Source organism: Myotis yumanensis, unplaced genomic scaffold (assembly GCF_028538775.1).
Source record: "Myotis yumanensis isolate MYYU_CA2020_CCGP unplaced genomic scaffold, mMyoYum1.0.hap1 SCAF_16, whole genome shotgun sequence".
NCBI lineage: Eukaryota > Metazoa > Chordata > Mammalia > Chiroptera > Vespertilionidae > Myotis > Myotis yumanensis.
Window position 1 is genome coordinate 38,163,647 of NW_027223767.1, and position 25,025 is coordinate 38,188,671.

Below are 25,025 nucleotides of genomic sequence, written 5' to 3' on the forward strand. Positions count from 1 at the left end.
GGACTACAGGGAAGAGCTGGAGGAGAAACAGAGGCGGGGCAGAGAGAAGGTGGAAGGGATGACCCCTCCCCAAACTGGATCTCAGCTGGATGTCTGGCTCTACATAGGGAGCTTACTTCTGATAGAGAATTGCTTTGGGGGGCCGGTGAGGCTTCTCTGACTCTGGATGCACCTCAGGTCTCAGCTGGGTTCTGGCAGCACCAATGTTTGGATGGTGCCCAGGGGTGGGAGGAAGAAATGACTTCACAGAATACTCTTTTGAACTCTTTGAACACTTTAAAACCATGTGAATATATTATTTTTGAAAATATTTTAATTTAAAAAATATGAGCCCTGGCCAGTTTGGCTTAGTGGATAGAGCGTCGGCCTACAGTCTGAAGGGTCCCGAGTTTGATTCCAGTCAAGAGCACATGCCCAAGGTGAGGGCTCGATCCCCAGTAGGGGGTGATTCTCTCTCCCTCTCCCTTCCTCTCTGAAATCAATAAAAATATATTTAAAACTTTTTTTTAAATATATTTGATTTTTTACAGAGAGGAAGGGAGAGAGATAGAGAGTTAGAAACATCGATGAGAGAGAAACATCGATCAGCTGCCTCCTGCACATCTCCCACCGGGGATGTGCCCGCAACCCAGGTACATGCCCTTGACCGGAATCGAACCTGGGACCCTTCAGTCCGCAGGCCGACGCTCTATCCACTGAGCCAAACCGGTTTCGGCTATTTTAAATTTTTTTAAAAAAATATGAACACATCTTTCCTTCTGGCAATAATGAATCAGTTACTTCTGTTAGGTCACTAAAAGTCAAGTACCACCTCATTGGAGCTACTTTCAAAGGAGCACCCCAGAGTCAGAAAATGATAGAACTGAAAGGAGGGTGAGAGTCACCAAGTCTCAGTCTACAGTTGACAAAAGTAAAATCCAGAGAACTCTAGTGACTTGGCCAAGATCACACAACTCTTTTTTTTTAAATCCTCACCGGAGGATATTTTTTTCCATTGATTTGTAGAGAGAGTGGAAGGAGGAGAGGGAGAGAGAAACATGGATGTGAGAGAGACACATTGATTGGTTGCCTCCCCCATGTGGCATGTGGCCCCACGAGATTGAACTTGCAACCCAGGTATGTGCCCTTGACTGGGAATCCTAACCGCCACCCTTTGGTGCTCTGGCCAACTCTCTAACCACTTAGCCATACCAGCCAAGACAATCACACTCTTTATCTTCCTATTTATTATTTCTCTTTTTACCTTAGAAGTCCAGCCGAAACAGGTTTGGCTCAGTGGATAGAGCGTCGGCCTGCGGACTGAAAGGTCCCAGGTTCTATTCCGGTCAAGGGCATGTACCTGGGTTGCGGGCACATTCCCAGTAGGAGATGTGCAGGATGCAGCTGATCGATGTTTTCTCTCTCATCGATGTTTCTAACTCTCATCTCTCTCCCTTCCTCTCTGTAAAAAATCAATAAAATATATTTTTTTTTTTTTAAAAAGAAGTCCTAGTGATGGCAGTAGGACAGAAGTCTCAAGGGCTGCCTGCTAAAAGCTTGAGGATGTTTTTGAGGGTCTTCTAAGGAAAAACACACACAGCTTTTACACCCCCTCGCTCATCCCCAGTCCCCACCTCGTTCCACACCCAACCAGGCTGAGCTATGACTGAGCGACTCATGACATAGTCCCTCCATTTTTTCTTTAGTTGGCCCCAATTCTTTCAAAATATCTGTGAGATGAAGCCAGGAGGCCCAGTGGATTAGGGCTAGATTCTCAGCTTGCACTTCCCACCTCTCTTCAGACACCTCCTCTTCGCCTCTGGGGTACAGACCAGGAAGAAGGAGGGAACTGAGCTTTTCTCAGATAGTCCCAACCATCATTTTAGAGGCTCACTTCCCTTGACTCTGCCTCGGCTGTGCATCATCAACAAAGTTTAACTCCTGGCAGGAAGGATCAAACTTAACGCAAGAAGGTTTCCCAGCTGCAAGGGTGGTTTGGCACCACCGAAGGGTTGACTGCCAGTTGGAGCAGTGTCACCATCTGGTCATGAGGGAACTGGTTGGCTGGATCTGGGCTTAACAACAGCTTCTTTGGGGGTGGGGGTGGGGGTTGAAGATGATAGAGGAGAGGAAGAAGATGGTCAGTCTGTGCTTCCCATAAAGGTGCCAATGATTCATTTAACTTTGGTAGAAAGCAAATACTAGGGTGGCAGGAGGAAGGGCGTGAGCAGGGAGCTCTTAACTGTTTACAATGAAGCAAATGTCCTCTGGTGTTTTTCTGTGGACAAAATGTGCAGCCCGTCTTGAGACAGACAGCATGCTCCCCCCACGTGGTCAATAAATGCACAGTTCAAGGTTCTGAAGCTGAACTTTCTCACCACGCCGGAGATAAGTCAGCCATTTTCACAGGCTAACAATCATTAATCCGCCTCTCCCTTCACCTGCTTTCCCCGACATAGTTTTGTAAAAAAAATGAACAGGGTCACTCACTGAAAAGGTGACAGCAGTTGATCCAGCCAGTTTCTGCTATCTACCCCTGAACACCTTCCCCATTGACCAAGTGGTAGGGGGAGAGGAGCACAAAAAAAGAAATAAATAAAATAAAAAAACTGTACATCTTGGAGTTTGGACTGTAACCCTGCAAGGAAATCTCCCCCACTGCCCAGACAAAGCCTTGGCTTGAAGCTGGGTTTTGTATCCTTGATACAATGTGCAGACGAGCCCCATTCTAGTGATCACAGCTGAGCAAAAAGGCAGCTCCTCGCTCCAGAGAACCCAGCGCCCCCGCCAGAATAGAGGGTTTGACTGCAGGGAAAGTCGGAATGTCTTACTGGTAATAAAAGCAATTTTTGGAATAGGTGTGTGGCAAATTATGACTCCTTCCCCTCTTTGCTTCCCTGTTAGCAAATAAACTGGCCTGAGTGAATGAGTCAACCTTGCTCTGGAGGAGACGGTGCCAGGACACGGGAACCAGCTGCACGTATTTAGCAGCAGACCAGGCTGTTCTCTCTGGCACCCTTCCTTCCTGTGCTTCCCAAACCAAGATCCCCAGCCTCTGGACTTCTGTTTGTGGAGAAAGTGCCCGAGGAGTGCCCAGCTAGTGTTCCTGTTCAGGGGCCCCTTAGAGCTTTCCCTCCTCGTCGCTTCCCAGACCCGGCTGGCCGTTTTCCCAGGGGCCATCAATACGTCTTGAGTCCTCTCTGCCTAGGACAAAATAGTAGGGAACTCACTGATATTTGTACATATGAGTTCAGTTTCGACCTAAGGATCCCCCAAATGACACAGTGAGTTGTGTAAATAATCTAATTTCCCTGCCCCACTAGAATGTCCAGGTCCCAGAGGACAACCAAGATTTAATTTGCAATTTCTTTTTTGTTTGTTTGTTTTTGCTAATCTTCACGTGAGGATATTTATCCATTGATTTTTTTTTTTTTTTTTTTTTTTTTTTTTTAGAGAGAGAGTGGAAGGAAAAGAGAGAGAGAGAGAGAGAGAGAGAAACATCAACATGGGAGAGACACATTGGTTGGTTGCCTCCCACAAGGACCCTGACCATGGCTAGGGAATGAGCCTGCCACCGAGGTACATGCCCTTGTCCAGAATCGAACCCGGGACCCTTCAGTGCAGTCTATCCACTAAGCCAAACCGGCTAGGGCTCACTTGCAATTTCTTATAGAGCCAAGCATGGGGCTTTGCCCAGGAAATGTTTATTGAATTAAACTGGAGAACTTCTTGAAAGGAAAGATGACAGGAGTTAGAAGGAGATGATAGAATCCCCTCTCTGGAGAGAGTTCTTTAAGTGAGTAAATTCTCATTGAAACCTCCAGCAACTCAAATTCTCCATCCCTATTATTCACCTCAAAATATCCACAAGTCCTGTGAGCATTTGAGGACTCTGCCATTTCTCTCTGCAGTCAGCTTCCCAGTAGCCTTGGGTCTTTGGGGGCCTCACCTCTTTTTGTACATGATAAAAATTTGCTGGAGGCAGCAGGAAGGGGCTGGAAGTTAGAAAGATAGACTAGCAAAGAGTCTCATGATGATATACAATTGCTCTGACCAAGAGGTACTCCTGCCAGGCAGGCTGCCTGCCAGGGGGACTCCTCCTCTACCCTGGGAGCAGATATCAGCTCCATCCCACTCCTTATCAACATGAGCATTCTCCCTGAGTTTCCTCCAGTAGATAGGGCCCTCCACTGGCCTCCCCGTATGCTGAGAGAACCCTGCCTGACTCAGAGATTCCGGCTGCTGGCAGCCCTGTGGAGAACCAGATAGTGGTCTTTGAATATTTTGTCAGAGTATCTGCCCTATTTGCCCTCAACTCACCTCACACCATAGAAACTTCAGTCCCCGGGATCACAACAGTGGTTACTCAACACTTTCGAGGAAGGCTTATCGGGGTGGAGGGAAGCCTTCCAGTGGGGCCCACTACCTGCGGCCTAGCATTGCTGACAATAGAGAGCACCCTTCCCCACAACACTGCCAGTACATACTCCATTTGCAGCCCACCCACAGCCCGCCATTACCTCCCCGGACCAGGCATGGTAGGATAGGGTTGCTTGGACCAGCAGAGACAATGTGGTCAAGGGCAGCTGGGGTCTGCTGGAGGTGGGTGGGAGCCCACGGAGGGTGGGGATAAGATGCCAGACCATACTTCCTGGATGATATTCTCATCATTTCCAGCATAGAATGTTGTCTACCTTTGCTACAGACTCATTAGCTCTGAATTCCTTTTCCCTGTCCCCAACCTACCCCTGACAAGGGAATATGGGCTTACTGGTGGGAAATTCAAGTGAATATTTTAAAGTTTTATTCCCACTAGCTCTTACCCTTGAAAAATGCCTCCGGTCACCGCCTGATTCAGCCCCTGCTTCCTTCAGAGTTCGAACTGACCAAGGGTGAGGTTTTGGTCTCTGCACTGCTGCAGGGCGATTTCTGTTTGTGCAGGGGAGGAAGGCAGCATTGCTTCTCACGCCTGGGCATCTGTTACTTTTATTTATTCCTTGTCTATATCCATGGCTGTAGTAAGAATGGATTGACTTCCTCGTGAACATAAATATCTCCAAGTACAAATGGAAGATCAAGCTACAGAAGCCCTTTCCAGGGTCCCCAGTCACCAATTTGTTGGTGTTTTTATTTAGAACTATATATCAATCATATTGTTTTTGTGTGAACACACATTCATTTTATTGCTTTCACTTATGTGTTAAAACCCCAAAGGTCCGAACTTTAAGGACAATAAATGAATGAATTAATCAGGCATTCAAAGGTGATTATCTTCTGGCCCTGAGCTATAGACCCACATGGGAAGAAGGTTTGAGCTCCCAAAACAGAGGCATTTCCTAGACCCTAATGCAGTTAAGAAAGGGCCAGCAAGGTGACAGTACCCAGTACAATAAAATGAACTACTTTCTAAATTAATAACTTAAAACCTGAATCACGAGGACTTCAAGACTTTTTCTTTGTTCCCAAATAAGCGCAGTTGCAGACTTAGGAACTCAGGCATCTTTGCAAGAACCACGGTGATTTAGACTCTGTCCCGTGTCTCTGGCTGGGTTTCAGAGCCAGAGGAGGGCAGCCCCTGGCACTGTCGAGCAGCGTGCCAAAGTTAATCATTGGCCCCGCGGAGCACATGGCCGATCAGGCTGTTTTTGTGTGCCTGGTTTTCTATTTTACGTAAATCACCCTGAACATGTTTGCATCAACCTACTGATGATGCACCTTTGATCAATAGATTTTAGACAAAAGTGTTTTTTGAGTCCAAAGATCAGGGCTGGGTTGACCTGCAGGCTGGTTACAGGGTGTATAAAACTGGCAAGACGCAGGCTGATAGCAGAGTTATCACCACCACGTCTGCAAGGGCTCAGCTGACGGCTTCCTGAGGGGCCAGGGAGTAAGCATGGAGGAAGGCATGAACGTCCTTCATGACTTTGGGATCCAGTCAACACACTACCTCCAGGTGAATTACAAGGACTCCCAGGATTGGTTCATCCTGGTCTCTGTGATTGCAGACCTCAGGAATGCCTTCTATGTCCTCTTCCCCATCTGGTTCCATCTTCGAGAAGCTGTGGGCATCCAACTCCTCTGGGTAGCTGTGATTGGAGACTGGCTCAACCTCATCTTTAAGTGGTGAGTAAGAGCCAGGCAGAGAGGAGATCGGCAAGGAAGGAGGCTGGCATTCTCTCTGGAAATGTCTGTCCATCAGAAGTTGCCTTCCCCATGCAATTCAGGAAGCCACAGGTTCCTCCCCTCCTGACTCTCCATCTGCTACATAAAGAGAGAAGACAGAGAAAGCCCTGTCAGTGAGTTGAAGATACAGGAGAGGCTATTTCATATGGACGGAAGGCCAGCTGGACTTAGTGAAAAGTCTGGATTTGTAGGTTATAAGCAAAGAAACACAGTTTTACTACTTGCAGCAGAATAGGCAACATACAGGTAGATGCATGAAAGAAGAAAAATGATGCATGAAAAAAGGAATCATATAGATAATTTAAAAACGTGTTGTGTGGGGCAATGAGGAGGAATCCAGAGAACCGGGCTCCATCCAGGTTTTGTTCAGCCACCTACCAGCTGCATGTCCTGGGCAAGTCATAGCAACAATCTGAGTTTCTGTTTCGTAATCTGTAAACTTAGGTTATCTCTGGGACCTTATAATAATTATCGTTAACAGTTATCAAACATTTAGTATGTGCCAGGCCATGGGCTGAATGTTTTTCTGGAGGTGGTTACTTATGTGACAGATAAAGAGAAGGTGCCTAGACCAACATGGGTAGTAAATGTCAGAGGCAGGATTGACACTCAGGCAGGCTGGCTCCAGGGGCAAAGCTCTTAAGAACCACAGAATATCCAATGCTGATTAACTGACTCTTTCAGGGAAAGATGGGAGGCAGAAGAACCCCGATTTTAACATTTGCCAAATTCTACTGTTTATATATTCCCATTATAGCCACCTTCAAGCTATGGATGGGTTTGACTTGCAAAAATCCTGAATATTTTATAATTGTTAGCCAGCACCAGCTGACTTTAGCATATTCATGGTTTGGCTTCTCTTTCATCATCTAGAAAATGAAGAGTTGGACCAGCTTCCCTCTAAGCCAGTGGTTCTCAACCTTCTGACCCTTTAAATACAGTTCCTCATGTTGTGACCCAACCATAAATTTATTTTCCTTGCTACTTCATAACTGTAATGTTGCTACTGTTATGAATTGTAATGTAAATATCTGATATGCAGGATGGTCTTAGGCGACCCCTGTGAAAGGGTCATTCGACCGCCAAAGGGGGTCGAGACCCACAGGTTGAGAACCGCTGCTCTAAGCCCTTTACCATCTCTAAAGCTATCTATGACTACTATCAGACAATTCTTACGTCTCTTTCAGCTCTAATAATCTCTGGCCATAAACAGTAAAAGTCCTTTAGAATAGAAAAAAAAAAAAAAGATTATTGGGCTCAGAAGCCCAAGGGATTCTGAAATTTCTATTGAAAAAATCTAAGTTTTATCTGTAACATCCCCTATTAAAGAGCATGACCCTAAACAATAAAAAGATAAATGGTTATTCCAAACATCTGATCTCAATTAAAGAGTGATGGATTTTCTCTGAGTTGGTGGAGGCAAGAGTTAGTGGTTGTCCCTGATTTGGGTGAGCAATCACTATTCCACCACCACAGGGAAAAGGAGGCCTCCAGCCGGACCTCTGACACCTGTTTCCACGATAAAAGATCTAGACCAGGGGTGGGCCAACTTTTTGACTCGAGGGCCACAGTGGGTTCTTAAACTGGACCGGAGGGCCGGAACAAAAGCATGGATGGAGTGTTTGTGTGAACTAATATAAATTCAAAGTAAACATCATTACATAAAAGGGTACGGTCTGTTTTTTTCTTTTAGTTTTATTCATTTCAAACGGGCCGGATCCGGCCCTCGGGGCCGTAGTTTGCCCACGGCTGATCTAGGCCTTTTAAAAGGGAAGTGGCTTGGCCCTGGCCGGTGGGGCACAGTTGGCTGAAGCATCATCCCATGCACCGAAGGGTCGCAGGTTGGATCTCAGTCCGGTGCACAGGGGGCAACGGGTGGATGTTTCTCTCTCACACCGAAGTTTCTTTCTCTTTCCCTCTCTCTTCCTCTCTCTAAAGGGAGCATATCCTCGGGTGAGGATTAAGAAAAAAATAAATTAAATAAAAGGGCAGCGGTTTGTCTGAGATATCCTCTTTCAAAGCAGAGGGCACAGAGCAAGCACCCGAAGCTATGTATGCCTTACAGTGAGCTTTTCTGAGGCCTAAAGAAAGAGCAGAGGGACCTGGTGGGATATGCAAATGTAAGTTGCGAACTGCAGTTCCAGATGCATCCTTCCAGGACAAATTTATCTTGCGGTTTTAAGAAAAAGTCACCTAGCTGGCCGTGAATATGGATCTTTGGATCTCGGGTTTATTTATTTATGTTTTAATAAATACTAAATTCAAATAGTTGAAAATCCAAAAATTATATAAAGGATGTACCATACAAGCCTACCTCCCCCACCTCTTCCCAGCCACCCAGTTCACCTCCTTGGAGGTGGCCAATGGACCAGTTTAGGGTCACATGGATCTTCTCCTCAAGCTGCTCTCCCTCCTCAAAGGCGTGGGCTTCTGGGAAAAGGGTTCCTTCCGTAACCTCGGCATGGGCTCTGCTTTTCCACAGGATTCTCTTTGGGCAGCGCCCGTACTGGTGGGTCCTGGACTCGGACTACTACAGCAGTAGCTCTGCACCGCTGATCAAGCAGTTCCCTGTCACCTGTGAGACTGGGCCAGGTAAGAGTCCCACCCTCTGCACAGACAGAAGCTGGGCGCACCTTGCTCATGTGGACACCTATTAGCATTTGTTGTGGGTGAAGCTGTCTTTGAGGGACATGAGGAGAGCCATTCCTTCCCGCATTTTCTCAGGGTCTTCAATTTGATACAATTCCATTTTAGTTGATCTCAAGAAGGCCTTCCTGCATCTCATCTTGATGCTGCTTTGAAAATCTGCCTAATGTTTCCAGAACCTTAATTACTAACCCAGAGAGGCAAGCACCTTCACAGGCAATGGGCTCATGAGAGTAAGTGTGTAAGTGTGCAATGGCCCTTTGCCTGGGAAAGGTTAAGCCCTAGAGGCCTGGTGCCCCGGCTGTCCTTCCCAGAGGCCTGGTCTGGCAGCTGGGTCCTCCTGAGCTGACCTATCAAGCCCACAACCTGCCAGTATTTGGCTAATTACAGCCATACTGGTACTGCTCAATCAAATGACAGCTTTTGTTTTTCAGTAGGTAATCAGAATATGCAAACCCTTCACTCATCTTAAGTCTCCCTTACCCTTAGGAAGGGTGCTGGCATTCTGTCCTCAGGGACCCTACCCCTGACCCCCAAACTAGGGCATGGCCCATAGTTATTCATTCTTACACACCCGTTGTTCACTTCAGACCATATGCATTCATTCAGGTGTCATTTATTGAGCACCTACTCTGTGCCAGACACTGTTCTAGGAACTTGGAAAACCTCAGTGAATAAAACAAAGATCTCTGTTCTCGTGGAGCTATTTGAATGGTGTGTGTGTGTGTGTGTGTAACACACAAGTAAAATGTATAGAATACTGGAAGATGATCATTTAGAAGAGGGAGGAGGAGGAGGAGGTAGAGGGCAGGAGGAGAACAGAAAAGACAAGGCACCCTAGCTGGTTTGGCTCAGTGGATAGAGCATCAGCCTGCAAACTAAAGGGTCCCAGGTTCGATTCCAGCCCAGAGCACATGCCTAGGTTGCGAGCTCGATCCCGGGGGTGGGGTGCAGGGGGCAGCTGGTCATTGATTTCCTCTCATCATTGATGTTTCTATCTCTCTCTCCCTCTCCCTTCCTCTATGAAATCAATAAAAATATATTTTAAAAAAAGAAAAGAAAAGGCTTTGCCTATGGGGTTCCCTGGAAAGCAGACTCAGATGGAGATCAGCATACAGGAGTTTCACTACTCTCAGGAGCAACACTGATGGAAGGAAGACTAAAGCCAACAGGGCAGAAGGAGAAGTCTAGTTGTGATTCAGCCTCAGCCAACTCCATGGGGAGCTCTGAAGCTGAGGATGGCCCTTAAGAGTTGCCTGAATTGAGTCAAGAGGAACAGGCCCTTATACTCCAATGTAGACCAGTGATTGGGTACAGGCCAGCCCCAGGAAGAGGTAACCCTGATCAAAACGACTCTCTCAGCCGGAGAAGGCTGAGAGCTAAGGCCCATTTGTAATCACACTTTCAACAGCTGAAAAAATAAGTCCTTCTGTCCAGAAAGGGATCTGAGTGGAGGTTGGCACAGGGTAGAGGGATCAGGAATAGGGACCGGTTGCAGAATTAAATAGTGTGATCAAGGGAATACTCATTGAGAAGTTGAGATCTGAGCAAAAACTTGAAGAGGCAAGGGAATTAGCCAGTAAATTTCTGGAGGAAGGGTTGTGTGACTAGAAAGACTAATAATGCCACGACCCTGAGGTGGGAGCATGTTTACAGGAAAGCAATGAGGCAGGCATGCATGGAGCAGAGGGCACAAGAGTGGAAGAGAGGTTATGGAGGGCTAATTCGATCCTTTGTGTAATCTCTAGACTGTATATAAATACAAGAACTGGGCCTTCTCTGGTTTTGCTCATCACTATACTCCCAGAGCCTAGCATAGTGCTGGGCCTGCAATAGGAGCTCAATAGAGACTTGTTAAATAAGTGACTAAATGCATAAATGAATGGACGGCATGATGGGTGGATGAATGGAAGGATGGATGGGTAGATGACACCCCCTAGCAGTCTCTAGGATGGAGACTTTCACCTTTAGTTCATTCATTCATCTCTTTCCTGCCCTTTAGGGAGTCCCTCCGGTCATGCCATGGGTACAGCCGGTGTTTATTATGTGATGGTCACAGCCACCCTCTCTATCTTTCGGGGAAAGAAAAAGCCCACCTTCGGATTTAGGTAAGAACTCAGCCCTGGGTGTGGGTGGTGGAGAGCAGGGGGTGGCTTTCTCTGTAGCTGACACACCACTTGCTCTTCCTCACAGCCCCCTAGCCCAGCGGTTCTCAACCTGTGGGTCGCGACCCCCTTTGGCGGTCGAACGACCCTTTCACAGGGGTCGCCTAAGACCATCTTGCATATCAGATATTTACATGACGATTCATAACAGTAGCAACATTACAGTTAGGAAGTAGCAACGAAAATAATTTTATGGTTGGGTCACAACATGAGGAACTGTATTTAAAGGGCCAGAAGGTTGAGAACCACTGCCCTAGCCCATCCCACACTTTGGGTTGGTACTGATAAAAGCTGCAGCATGTCTGCTGAGTGTGAAGATTAGAGTCACAGAATGTTAGGGCTGGAAGAGACCCACAAGTGCACATCCTAATTTTACAGATAAGGAAACATGTTAAAGAGGCTTCTTGAGATCAGGTAGTTAGGTAGTGGCAGGATTTAAACAAAGACCCATTTCTGTACCAACCATAGAGTCTACCCATCTACATTAAAATGAACAGAGACATGTAAGACATTCCTACTACAGGGAATTCTGGGTATGCGGCCATTGTGCAAATACATTCTCATACACAAGGGTTCCCCGCGTGCCACAGGCATCTTTGAGCTTGTGAGGACAGGCATTAATTTACAAGTATTCCACTGATGAACCTAAGTTTGCCAGGCTTCAACACTCCTGCTGAAGCTGTTCGCTTTGCTGAAGGATGTGTATCTGGGTTCTGTTATGGTTGCCTCTTCCATTGCAGGTGTTTGAACGTCATTTTGTGGTTGGGATTCTGGGCCGTGCAGCTGAACGTCTGTCTGTCACGAATCTACCTTGCTGCTCATTTTCCCCATCAGGTGGTGGCTGGAGTCTTGTCAGGTATCGGCTGCTCTGGATCCCTCCCTTTCTCTTCCACGTATCCCATTTCTCCATAATCAGGACAAAATCCCAGCCTGCCAGCCATAGTCTGTGGTTATCAATGCTGTCAGCATTTTAGTGGGATGAAAGTCAAGGGTAGGTCATTTAATATGATTAATTTCTATGGGAGTGCCCAGATCTACATTTAAGTGTGTTCCAGACAAGCTGCACCACACCAAATACCCAATTAAGTTAGCTTGAAATCTCTGAGCTTTTTACAATCTTTCTTACTGATTTTCCATTGGGAGTGTCCCCTCGTTTAATTTTAAGGGAATCTACCAAACTTAACAGATTAACACAGTGTCCTAGGAAAGCTCTTTATTTAAATAAATTCATTTGCAAACCTAATAGATACATACTCACACTTGGTCATTTTTATAGGTTTAGAGTTTTTAATATTTGTGGTTTTTTTATATCCAGTTAATGAGGGGGAGACAAGATTTAGGCTAAGTGTAGAAAGAATTTCTTGGCTTTTTGGTAGGCATACGAATATAAAACCTTAGGGCAATTGTGGATTTTTTCCTGGAGATCTGTAAGAGCAGAAAACAGTGCTGAGAACAAGAGAGACAATGAGTTCATGACAACTACAAAGTAACACAGCATCCAGTACTGGGTCCCATGTTTGAGAAGGAGCCTGGAAGCCATGTTACATGAAAGACCTGGGAATGTGTAGATTAGAGAGGAGAATAACTATCCTCAAATGTGTTAAAGAGGCTCTGGATTTACCACTTAAGTCCTGCAGAAAGAACTGAGACCAACAGATGGCATTAGAGGGGGACAGACTTCAGTCAGCTCAGCAAAAGAAAGAATGTTTGAATAATCAAACCCATCCCAAGAGGAAATGGGCTGCCCAAGTGGGAGTGAGCTCTCCACCCCTGAGGCTATTCAATGAGAGACATGAGGACCCCGCACAGGAAACAAGCAGGCAGTAGGAGGATGTGTGGAACAAGACTCTTCCATCTGAAAGAGTCTATGGGTGAGGAAAGGCCGGAGCCACATACGGGAATAAACCAGGTGGCCCTCTAATCTAGCATCTGTGATTTAATGGGCGACAGATGACATGTCACCCATTGGGTCCCAACCCACCTCTAGCTGAAGGTCCAGAGTCTTTTCTGTTTCTCACCGTCACTCTTTCTCCCGCTCAGGCATTGCTGTTGCTGAAACTTTCCGCCACATCCAGGGCATCTACAATGCCAGTCTCAAGAAGTATTTCTTCATTACCTTCTTCCTGTTCAGCTTTGCCATTGGATTTTACCTGCTGCTGAAGGGGCTGGGCGTAGACCTCCTGTGGACGCTAGAGAAAGCCAAGAGGTGGTGTGAGCGGCCAGAATGGGTTCACATTGACACCACGCCCTTTGCCAGCCTCCTGAAGAACCTGGGGACCCTCTTTGGCCTGGGGCTGGCTCTCAACTCCAGCATGTACAGGGAGAGCTGCAAGGGCCGACTCAGCAAGCGGGTCCCATTCCGCCTCGGCTGCATCGTGGCCTCCCTCATCCTCCTGCACCTCTTTGACTCTTTGAAACCCCCATCCCAAGTCGAGATGATCTTCTATGTCCTGTCCTTCTGCAAAAGTGCAGCAGTGCCCCTGGCATCTGTCAGTCTCATCCCTTGGTGCCTTGCCCGGATCCTGGGCCAGTCAGACAAGAAGTCTTTGTAAGGAAGGTGGAAACTTCAGTATTTAAAGTCAATGACTGAGCCGAGGATTGAGGGCAACCGGCATCTCCCGCCAGCCCACTTGAGGCCAAACGTGCCTGAGTCAGCTTGAGCGACCCCCTTCCTCCTATGCAATTCTAATTGTATTGGGGGATGTTTTTTTTTAAAAAACTAGTAAGGGTATTTGAGAAAGCCTTGTCTGTTAGAAGTCGGGTAGTTCTGGGTTTTTCCCTGAAGACTTACTCATTCTTCTGTCAGATACACAAAAGTCAGACTTCCAGGTAGGGGGACAGCTCACGGTCCCAGGCTGGGAATCCCACCTGAGAATGCTCTACCCAGGCTCATTCTGATCCAGAAAAGGAGAAAAGAGAAGTGGATTTGATAGGAAAGGAAGGATGGATTAAGGAGGACTTTTTTTAGCATCTTGAATATCATGCAAATTATGTCAAACAATACCTAAATGGCTTTGGTTGTACTGAAACCTTTAGGTGAGGGACTCTCAATAGTGGGGGACCAACCTGAAGTGTAATTAGTGGGGTAATTCTGCATCTTGTATTTTTCTATTATGTAGCTATGGTCATTGTATTGACCAGGATTTCTGAGTGGCTGCAGTGACCTAGATTTGTACTAAGTCAGAGCATTCAGGCATAGTCAAGCTTCTCCTCTGTCACCCTAGGTCTTCCTCCTCATTAGCCTAGCTCTGCTTTCCCCAGAATTTTCCACTGGCTCCACACCCGCCCTGCTGGAGACTCAGATGCCTAAAGGTGACTCTGTGGTGGAGCTTTTTCTGTTTCAGCTAAGCACTGAAATCTTGGGCAAAAGGGTGAGGAGAGGCAAGGATTCCCCCCTCCAGAAGGTCACTCCAATGTTACTTTTGATTCCTGCGGGTACCCATGACTCCTTTCTCTATCCCACACCAACCAAGAGCACATTCTTGGAGGGAAAGCCTCCTTGCCTGTCCTCCAGTGTCAGCTGGTTTGCAGAATATGTCCTAAAAAAAAAAATGCTGAAGTCTATTTATTTGAGAGTCCTTGTTGTTGCTACTAATTATGTAGTTCGCCATATATTATCATTCACACCAACCTTCCTGGTCATAACATCTTTGAAAAGAAAAATATATATGTGCAGTATTTTATTAAAAACAACATTTTATTTAAGAATGAAGTCTTGTTGATTACTACATTTTAGATGCAATGAGATCTGAAGGTTCTAATTCTGGCTCAGCTAAATTTCTAGCTCTTTCCTTTATTTCCCTAAACAAATAATTTAGTTTCTGTGTACCTATGTTTTCCCCTTCGAGAAAAAAAAAAGGTGCTTTCTCTTGAGTTGGCCAGGAGCCCCAGTAGAGTTAGGGAGACTTATGAAGTGTCCATGGGCCACCGGTAGAGTTGAGCACAACACAGGCACAATATCATTGGCTAAGACTGAACATTCCTTACCAGACCACAGGTCAGCAGGCGTTGCTCTATGGGTCAAACCACCACTTGAGGGCAGACATGCAGGGTCATTACCAAACTAAACAGTCAGGGAATGTAAGTTGTAGCAGGAGAACAAGCCTGGGCAGACTGGAATGCATGACCCTGTGTCAGCAAGGTTTGGGTTTATAGTTAAAGAAAGTCTGAACAAGACAGGTCATGGCACCAAGGAACACTCAAGGGACTATTGCAAGTTTCTCTACGGAGTGATTTCTTTCACCCTGGATGTCCTGAGGCTGAAATCTGCTCACTCACCTCAGAACTTTGAAATGTATTTATTTAGGGGAAGTTGAGTTCCCCTCCTGGATTTGTTTATTTGTTTGAACCAGGCCCTAGGAGACTGTAATGGTCTCACCAAGGGAGAAGGGAAATGGTCTTGTTATGTCTGAACTGAACCCCACTGCTTAGGCAGAGACCTCATCCTTGACGACTTATTTGTTCTCAGGGCCCCAGTCCAGGTTCCTTGCAATGGGATTCTGGCAGAAAGTAAATAGTGCCCCTACCCCAACAGTTGGTGAAGTTGATAAAGATCGTGATAGCAGATAAAATTTATCGAGTACTTACTATATGCCAGACTCTGTTCTATGCATTGTATCTATTTATACAATTAACTCACTTAATTCTCCAGACATCTCTGTGCTATAACTTACCCTCGTATGACATATAAATAGACATAGAGGGGTTATGTGTCTTGCCCAGAATGGTGAAGCCAGTTTAAAAACCAGGCAGTCTGACTCAGGGTCCATGCCCCACCCTCCACCTGCCTCACCCCCATACCTTACCGATATCAGTAAAATTGGCAGCTGTATCAGACTATCTTTCAGATACCAGATATGACTCTTTTTTTTTCTTTTTGTTAATCCCCACCCAGAGGATATTTTTTCCATTGATTTTAAGAGAGAGTGGAAGGGAGGGGGAAAGACAGAGAGAAACACTGATGTGAGAGCGACACATCGACTGGTTGCCTCCTGCACGTGCCCCAATTGAGGCTAAGATCGAGCCTGCAACTGAGGTATGTACCCTTGACTGGAATCAAACCTGTAACCTTCAGTCCACTAGTTGGTGCTCTATCCACTGAGCCAAACTGGCTAGGGCCAGATATGATTCTTAATTCAAACCATGGAAAATCTGATTTCTTGTAGGCAAAGGACATTATAAAACTTAGAATGATCCTCCCAGTGGGCTACTACTCGTTTCTAAGATGCCATATTTTAAAGGTATTTCATAAAATAACTATTAGAACAGGCATAACCATGTTAGTTTAACAGCAGTGCTAAAAACAATTTTTTAGCTCTTTGCTTTCTCTCTTTCAAGAAAGAGATTAAAGGTCTTGCTCAGACTATCTGGGTCAAACAGTAAGGTAACTTACTTCTTATTTTTACAATCAAGATAGAGCGAGAAGATAGAATTACCACAAAGAACTTTTGGTATAAAGCCGTATGGAGAGGTAGAAAATAGAGACACTGTGGAAGCTTGTTTAGATCAGAGACTCCACAAATACAAGATTGCTACCTTTTATTGGAATGGGCAGAGTCTAGAAATGGACAGACCTACGGGCTTAGAATTTATAATGGGTAAAGGCCAGAAAGGGGGTCAGCTCATGATCAACTCAACATATAGCCATTGTATTAGCACATTCTGATCACTGATCTCTCCCCAAGTTACAGAGGTAGATTTGCTTTTAAAATGACTTGTGCCGAGACCGGTTTGGCTCAGTGGATAGAGCGTCGGCCTGCGGACTGAAAGGTCCCAGGTTCGATTCCGGTCAAGGGCATGTACCTGGGTTGCGGGCACATCTCCAGTCGGAGATGTGCAGGAGGCAGCTGATTGATGTTTCTCTCTCATCGATGTTTCTGACTCTCTATCTCTCTCCCTTCCTCTCTGTAAAAAATCAATAAAATATATTTTTAAAAAATAATAATAAAATAAAATAAAATGACTTGTGAATCCTCAGGGTGGAAATAAGTTTAAGTGACCAATGACAGTTATAAACCAAGGTTCATGGCATGTTATAACATAATTTGCTAGATTGTTCTGGCAGTCTAACAGTTTTGAGGAGGTGGGCTGGGGTTGATACACACACACACACACACACACACCAATTGTATTACTGCCCTGGGAAAACAGACCCATTAAGAAAGTGCACCTTCTGCTCTCCAGGCTAATGCTGCTGCACCACAGGCTTAAGGCTCTTGTGTTTGCTTTTGTACTTTAACAAAATTGATAGAGCTTTTAAAAAATTTATAATAACTTTTTTGAGGTGTAATTTACAGACCATACAATTTATCCATTTAAAGTGTGCAATTCAATAGCTTTTTGTATATTCAGAGAACTGTACAACCATCACCACAAATCAATTTTAGAACATTTTTGTCACTCCATAAAGAAACCCCATACCCATTAGAAGTCACCTCCATTTCACCCCAACCCACCCAGCCCTAGGCAACCACCAGTCTATTTTTTGTCTCATAGATTTGCCTATTCTAGACATTTCACATGAATGGAATCATGCAATATGTGACCTTTTGTGAGGGGCTTCTTTCACTTAGCATAATGTTTTCAAGGATCATTCATGTTGTAACATATATTAATACTTCATTTCTTTTTATAGTCAAACAATATTCCATTGTAAGGATGTAATAAATTTTGGTTACCTGTTCATTAGTTGATGGATATTTGGCTATAATAAATAATACTGCTATGAACATTTGTGTACAAATTTTTGTGTGGAACTATGATTTCATCTCTCTTGCATATAGATATATATATACCTAGGAGTGGAATTGCTGAGTCATATAGTAACTCTGTTTAACCTTTCAAGGAACTGTCAGACTGTTTTTCCAAAGGCTTAGTAAGAAAGTTTTACAGTATTTCTGGTTTTGCCATCTCTTTGGATTTCCTAAGGTATTTTAAAGGTATTTCAAAGAAAGAAGAAAGAGAGAAGACGGCATAAAGGAAAGCATTGAAGGAGGAGATCAGAGTGAAAGATGGAGGCGGAGAGATGGAATTGTGATGGCATGCGCTTTTGGTTATAATAAATAATACTGCTATGAACATTTGTGTACAAATTTTTGTGTGGAACTATGATTTCATCTCTCTTGCATATAGATATATATATACCTAGGAGTGGAATTGCTGAGTCATATAGTAACTCTGTTTAACCTTTCAAGGAACTGTCAGACTGTTTTTCCAAAGGCTTAGTAAGAAAGTTTTACAGTATTTCTGGTTTTGCCATCTCTTTGGATTTCCTAAGGTCATACCCTGTATTATGTCTTTGTCTAATTCTTTTCCTTAAAGAGTTTTAAAGCAAGATTGATCAGGTGATCAGATTTTAACAAAGAAATGTCAATGGGCTCCTCCTACTTTTGTCGGCAATGGCTTTATTGTTCCAGTATGCATTCCAAGAGCATTTTGCTTGAAGACATATCTGGATATCTGAAGTTCCGGCCCTGATCAATTGACTAGTTGTAACCTGTCAAAATTTGCTGACTTGTTTCCTTGAAAACCATTACTTTAGCTGCTGAATTATTAACACTTATTGATTTTTCTCTGTAGTAATTGCAGAACTAGGATAGTTGCCTTTAAGGCTTGTATGTGTAAATAAAATAGGACAATATTATTTGTAACCAAGTGATTTTCAAGAGCCTCTTGAGAATGGAAAACCTTTGGCCAAATAGCCTTCTGATGATGTTAAGAAAAGAATCAACTAGAAATAGTACAAAGAAGCAGTCGACAAAAGCCACTTCCATTAGAGAACCAAAAACCTAATGAATCTAGAAGAGAAACTAGAAATTGTCCAGTCCAGTGATGGGCAACCCAAAGCCCAAAATCTAATTTCAGAGTGAACGATGAAAGCGCTGCTGCAGGGTTGTTACTTCCCAATAAAAAGAAAAAAAGCCTACGAATATTTTTATTTTTTTCTGAATTGACCCCTTTGTTTAAGTTGCTCACTATTCATTCTATTCAAAAATTGTTTTCATTTCACAGAGTCAGAAATTAAGGCCTTAGCTCCTCTAAGTCATATAAGTGTCCCCAGGTCTTGTGATTCTTAACAGAGAGCAGTCACCCTTTGCCTGTCTCCAGCATTTGCCTGGGCTGCTATGTCGACATGAAGCTGCTGGGACAGAAGGGAAAGACATAAGCAGACACTGAACCGCTTCTTTGAACCAGATCCAGAGTTTGTGAACCAAATTAAAGCCACAGCTAGAATAACTATGCAAGGTGGCCTGTTCCTAATTATGTTATGTGCTCGGCGCTTTTGCTTTCATAAATCTTTCCAGGGCAGAAATGTAGCTACGAGAAGAAACAACTTGGTGTTTTTATGTGTTTTTTTGTGTGTGTTTTTTTTAGCATGAGGTTGGTTTTCCAGCCAGAAAATGTTCAATGCTTTCCTTTATGCCGTCTTCTCTCTTTCTTCTTTCGCTCTTCGAGTTCCTCAGTCATGGCCTTCAGATCAGCTCAACTCACTTCAGTGTTTGAAAACTGGTAGAACTCTACTCATTCTGCTCCATCACAGAACTGGGGATCTGATCCTTTATTAGCTGCATTACTTTCTATCCAAAGGCAAACAGATTGAAAATCTAATTCCTTTCTCCTCCGCTGTGAACAGCTTGGAACTCCTTGGTGAGCGCATGCCATCACAATTCCATCTCTCCGCCTCCATCTTTCACTCTGATCCCCTCCTTCAACACCAGCCCACTGGCAACATGCCACTGATCCCTGTGTGATCACCCCAGTAAGGAACTCAAGTGAGCCTTTTTGTTGTTGTTAATCCTCCCCTGAGGATATTTTTTCCCATTGAATTTTTTTTAGAGTGGAAGTGGGGGGAGAGGAGAGAGAGAAACATCGATGTGAGAGAGACATTGATTCGTTGCCTCCCCCAACCAGGGCCGGGGATCAAACCTGCAACCCAAGTATGTGCCCATGACCAGGAATTGAACCAGAGACCCTTTGGTCTTTGGGCCGTTGCTCCAACCACTGAGCCAAACCAGCCAGGACTCAAGTCAGTCTTTTGAGAGATGGAATTTGGCTTAATTGATTTGATAACCCAAGTGGCATAAGTCAATTTCTTTGGGTCATGTCTTTAGGCTGCCAAAGCCCTCCTAACCAGGTCATTTCCCCCCACCCCCCCAAATACAGTGAATACAATGGCATCATCTTTCCCTACAGGCCGTAGTGAAACCACCATGGACACGCTACACCAAAGCCTCCAAAAAGTTCCTTCGCTTCAGAAGCCTTAGGTGAGGCCCTGGATCCTGACAGGTATCAGAGCTGATTCAGGAAAAGCTGATTCAGCAACCCCAGTCTTTGATCTGGTTCTCCAAGCTTTGTCAGCAGGTTTGCTAGTTACAGTGGCTGCCAAACTGTTATCTCCAGAACTATGCCCTTTCTCGTTTTCTATCTATAGTGCTCTGCACAACTACACAACATGCTTCTAAGAACTTCCAAAGGTTAAATCACCCCAAACATAATGACTGGTGAGTTCATTCCCCAAACTGAGGGGGTGGTTGAGCTCAATCCACTTCAAGAAAAATAAAACACCTGGGGAGGATCTGCCCACTTTGGGCTCCTCCACCTGAAAGAGTTCAAGACTTCCCATTAGTTCCAGGTATTCTTTGGGGATACCTTCAAAACTCAATCCTGTAGGAAGATTAATTGGGGGAAATGAATTTGAGGAAAAACAAGAAAGTGTTGGAAAAGAGCTTGTGAGGGGAAGAGTTGGGCATGAAAACAGGTTTCCCTCAAATGTTATTCTGAGCTGAACCTGCTGGGAAGCCCAGGTCAGAGAAGATGAAGTTTGGATGTTCCATTCTCTTCACAGGTAGGGGAGATTCTCATACTACTGCCAAAATACTATTATTTCCACACAAAATATCTAACAAAGAAATGGTTCTCAAGTGAGGGCAATTTTGCCTTTCGGGTGACATCTGGCAATGTCTGGAGACATTTTGGGTTGTCATTGCTGGAGGGGTGCTACAGGTATCTAGGAGGTAGAGGCCACGCAAGCTGCTAAACATCCTACAGAGCACAGCCCCCCACAACACAGAATGATCCTGCTCGAAATGGTAATAGTGCCAGGACTGAGAAACCCAGTAACCAACCAGAGGAGAATCATCACAATTTACCTAAAAGAATTTTCTTCCAGTGACTGTTTTTCAACGCAGTGCAACTGCTGTGCAAATGGGTCCTCTGTTCTGCCAGAAGCTTTCCCTCCAACGAGGTCAACTTGTTAAAGTAACTGGAGTCGTTGCCTCTGGGTGGATAGGAGTTAAAGGCACTCTCAGCTCTTGGCCTTTTGTAGAGTTTCTGAAGCTGAATGTGTTAAGAAGCATCCACAGATGTGGACCTCATTAAATGCAGGATAAAATGTGTGAAGGACTGAGAATTGTAGATAAAGAGTTAGGGTAAGAGGGGCGGAGTCTGGCAAGGAGCCCCTATTGTAAGTGTTTGGTAGACAAACTGCCCTCCCCTCCCCAAAGGCTCTGGATAGAGTTAACGTTGTTGTTAAATCACCAGGGAGAGGAATGAATAACACAAAACATATCCTTAGAGGAACAAACAAAGAATGTAGTTAAGACACACTGCGTAACACCGGCGCTCACTCCCACTGGGCCTAGACTTGACTCCTCTGGAGAAGGCATGAGATGAGGTCTAACTTTGTTAGTGCAAACTCCTGCTGTAATTTCTGTTACTGGCTGAAGGAAAAGCCTAATTTGATTGGCTTTTCCTTCAGCCAAGTTAAAGTTGAGAAAGGAAAAAAAAAAGTCCCAGACGAGATAGCCTTCTGGTGATGATGTTAAGGTAAGGATTCACTAGAAAACTGATTTTAAATGCTGTGTAGACTTGAATAATAGTTTATTCCGATGAATGTTTCCTTGCGTTCTAGTTGTTAAATATTAACCCATACCCAATATATATTGTTTTAAAAACATTCTATATACCCTTAACTTGCCACAAATATCCATCCATCTTTTTCCTATTTTTTACAGCTCCTTGATTTAATGTCCTTTTAGTTCTTAATATGGCTGTCCAGTTTCCTATTCTGAACTCTTGTTTCTAGTTGTTCTGTTGTGGTTATTTTTAAGACGTATGACTCAGGCTGTAGGCCTGACTGTAATAGTAATTAAAGAGCCGGCTTGGCTCAGCGGATAGAGCGTCGGCCTGCGGACAAAAGGGTCCCCAGTTCGATTCCAGTCAAGGGCACATGCCTTGATTGCACGCCCTCACATCGATATTTCTATCTTTCCCTCTCTCTTCCATTCTCTCTAAAAACCAGTGGGAAAATACCCTCAGGTGAGGATTTTTTTTTTTTTAAAGTTTAAAATAAAACTTTTTGCACATGTTTCTTTGGCATCTCTGATATATTCTGGCCTCTGGAACCTAATTTCCTCCTCTCTGCCCATTTACACAGCAGTCTGTGCCGCTGGGTGGGTATTGGTAAGCCCTGGGCAAGGTCTGAGGATTGCTCTGCCGGAAAACAGCAGACTGACTCCGAACCGGCTGTAATCGCAGCGTGTCTTTTCTGCAGCTCCAGCCCTTTCGTGGTGTCTCTAGATTCTGAGGCTACAGTGATGCTTCCCCACAGCCTTGGCACGTAGCTATGAAGACTTTTTGCTGCAAAACAAGACCTGCTGGTCTACTTTCTATGCTCAAATAGTTGTCTTAGGCTCAAAATGGTCAGACCCTGGAGTGTGTTGCAATAGATATTGTAACTCACGAGCAACTTTACGAACGAGGCATCAGACTCAACTCTAAACTACATTTTCCTTCCCTCAGAAGTCACTTCCAAATTTTTTTGGCGCAACACAAATTTGACATAGTTGAAAACTTCCTGTTTGGTGTACTTGTCACTTCAAATACTTTCATCTACACATTCCCTAGAGCCAGCAGGGGCTACATTCCTGTCATTTAAAATAGTTCACTGGGGTTTCCTTATGTCACTATACCATAACTTGCCCGAGTCATTCCCTTATTCGGCATTTGGCTGATTTCCAGTTCTTCACTCCTATAAATAGCAGCACATGAACATCTTTGCACAAATTACATTTTTTTCCCTTTTGGGTTATTTCCTTGGGGTATGTTCCCAAAACTGGTATTAGTGGGTCAAAGGTTTGAAAAGTTTCCTAGCTCTTGTTACCCACTGCCAGAACAGTCTGCAGGCGGACTGTGGTATATTTGAGCATTTCAAATGTTTAACTGGGTTTCCCACGACATACAAGATTAACTTTCCTCTTCTCTTCTTGTATAATCTTCAGCAGGGGAGGCAGTTACAAAATTTCAAATAAATCAAGAACAAAGACAGAAGCACTCCTTCTATAGCTAGAGATGAGCTTTTTTAGGCTAACTTGAGAAAATGCTACCCCACCAATGCTGGGATGAAAGAGCTGTATTCCAGGCAGAATAGAAAATGACACCACCCAAGGTCTGTGAAGTTGTGTCAGCTGATGATATCTGAGGCTGAGATAGTATCAGGGAGAATGCAAAGCTGGCAAGTGCTGAGTGATCAGGAAGACTTGGTAAAAAGGGTGGGCAGAGAGGTCCAAAATGGCATCCCTGCCTTTGGGGTGATGGCACCAGCATCAAGAGAAATGCACTGGTTCTGTGCCTTTGAGATTCGGGCTATCCACCATTGGGAGGTGACTTCTAAGAACTGTGAATACTGAGGAACCTTGGTCTCCTTGGTTTAAGAATCAAGATCAAAACGAAACAAAAATAACCCACGGAGTCATCCTGACCATCTGCTTCCTTGAGATACTAATAGTGATGATGATGATGATGATGATGATGCTGATGACAATGGTGATGATGGTGATGATCAACATGTACTAAGTACTTACTGTGAGCCTGTCACTTTTCTTTAATTGATTTGCGATAGAGAGAGGAAGGGAGAGATAAAGAGACATCAATTTTGCCGAAACCGGTTTAGCTCAGTGGATAGAGCGTCGGCCTGCGGACTGAAAGGTCCCAGGTTCGATTCCGGTCAAGGGCATGTACCTGGGTTGCGGGCACATCCCCAGTGGGAGATGTGCAGGAGGCAGCTGGTCGATGTTTCTCTCTCATCGATGTTTCTAACTCTCTATCTCTCTCCCTTCCTCTCTGTAAAAAATCAATAAAATATATTTTTTAAAAAAAAAGAGACATCAATTTCTTGTTCCGCATATTTATGCATTCATTGGCTACTTCTTGTATATGACCTGACTGGGGATCGAACCCACAGCCTTGGCATATCAGGACGACTCTAACCAGCTGAGCTACCGGCCAGGGCTGTGCTTGGCCCTTTTCTAAAGGCTTCACACATATAACTCATTTCATTCCCCAACAACCATTGTTATCCCCTCTTTACAGATGAAGAAACAGAATCAGAAAGCGAAGAAACCTCCACAAGGTCACAGAGCTAGTAAGTGTGTGAGCCAGATTCAAACCAAGTCAATTGACCACAATGCCGGTGCTCTGACCACTACACCATCCGTACAGCCTCAGGTGCTACAATTGAAAATGGCTCATACATGGTTAAATGATGCACTAGAACCAATTTTAGGTTCTTTTAAAAACTTCTGAATGTTTAAAATTATTTGTTTTTTTCTACTCATTTAAATGGAAACAAAGGGTTATTCAAACATGTCTTATTTAAATTTAAACTATAGTGTGGGTATATATATTAATATCAAATATGATTTTTAATTGCCTAAGAAAGAATGAAAGACAATACACTACAATGACATGAAATCGTGGGTATTTTTTTTCTTTCCATATTTCTATTGTTCTCAGTTTTCACATAATAAGCATGTTACCCTTTTTTCCTACTCTTTATTTTGAAAAAAAAATTTTAAGTGCAATGAAATTTTATATACCCTTCATCTAAAATAAATCACCGCCCTGGCCAGTGTCGCTCAGTGGTTAGTCGACCAAGCAATCAGTGAAGACCCCAACCCTGAAAGGACACACCTGGGAGTCTACGGAATATTCTATTGAGATCTTCCCCTGGGTCTGCTCTTAAACTCTACCCTTCAAACCCTTAGGACTGAGGAC

General features: G+C 44.4%; 1 protein-coding gene and 1 long non-coding RNA gene across 4 annotated transcripts; one reads left to right on the plus strand and one right to left on the minus strand.

Moving 5' to 3' along the window:
• Positions 1–5,054: 5,054 nt before the first annotated feature.
• LOC138993966 (uncharacterized) lies at positions 5,055–21,337 on the minus strand. Of its 2 annotated transcripts, none has more exons than XR_011468359.1 (3): positions 21,122–21,337; positions 12,992–13,162; positions 5,055–6,240 (listed from the first exon to the last, which is right to left on the minus strand). It is a non-coding gene; the product is annotated as an uncharacterized lncRNA (long non-coding RNA). The 2 variants fall into 2 exon arrangements; XR_011468358.1 differs by having other exon boundaries at positions 12,955–13,162.
• Positions 5,786–17,701, plus strand: G6PC1 (glucose-6-phosphatase catalytic subunit 1). Of its 2 annotated transcripts, none has more exons than XM_070393509.1 (5): positions 5,786–6,102; positions 8,645–8,754; positions 10,811–10,916; positions 11,714–11,829; positions 13,014–17,701. In XM_070393509.1, the coding sequence occupies exons 1-5, from the start codon at positions 5,873–5,875 to the stop codon at positions 13,523–13,525; spliced, it is 1,074 nt and encodes a 357-aa protein (XP_070249610.1). In that variant the 5' UTR covers positions 5,786–5,872; the 3' UTR covers positions 13,526–17,701. The 2 variants fall into 2 exon arrangements, with proteins under 2 accessions (XP_070249610.1, XP_070249611.1); XM_070393510.1 differs by having other exon boundaries at positions 5,810–5,932.
• Positions 21,338–25,025: the final 3,688 nt, after the last annotated feature.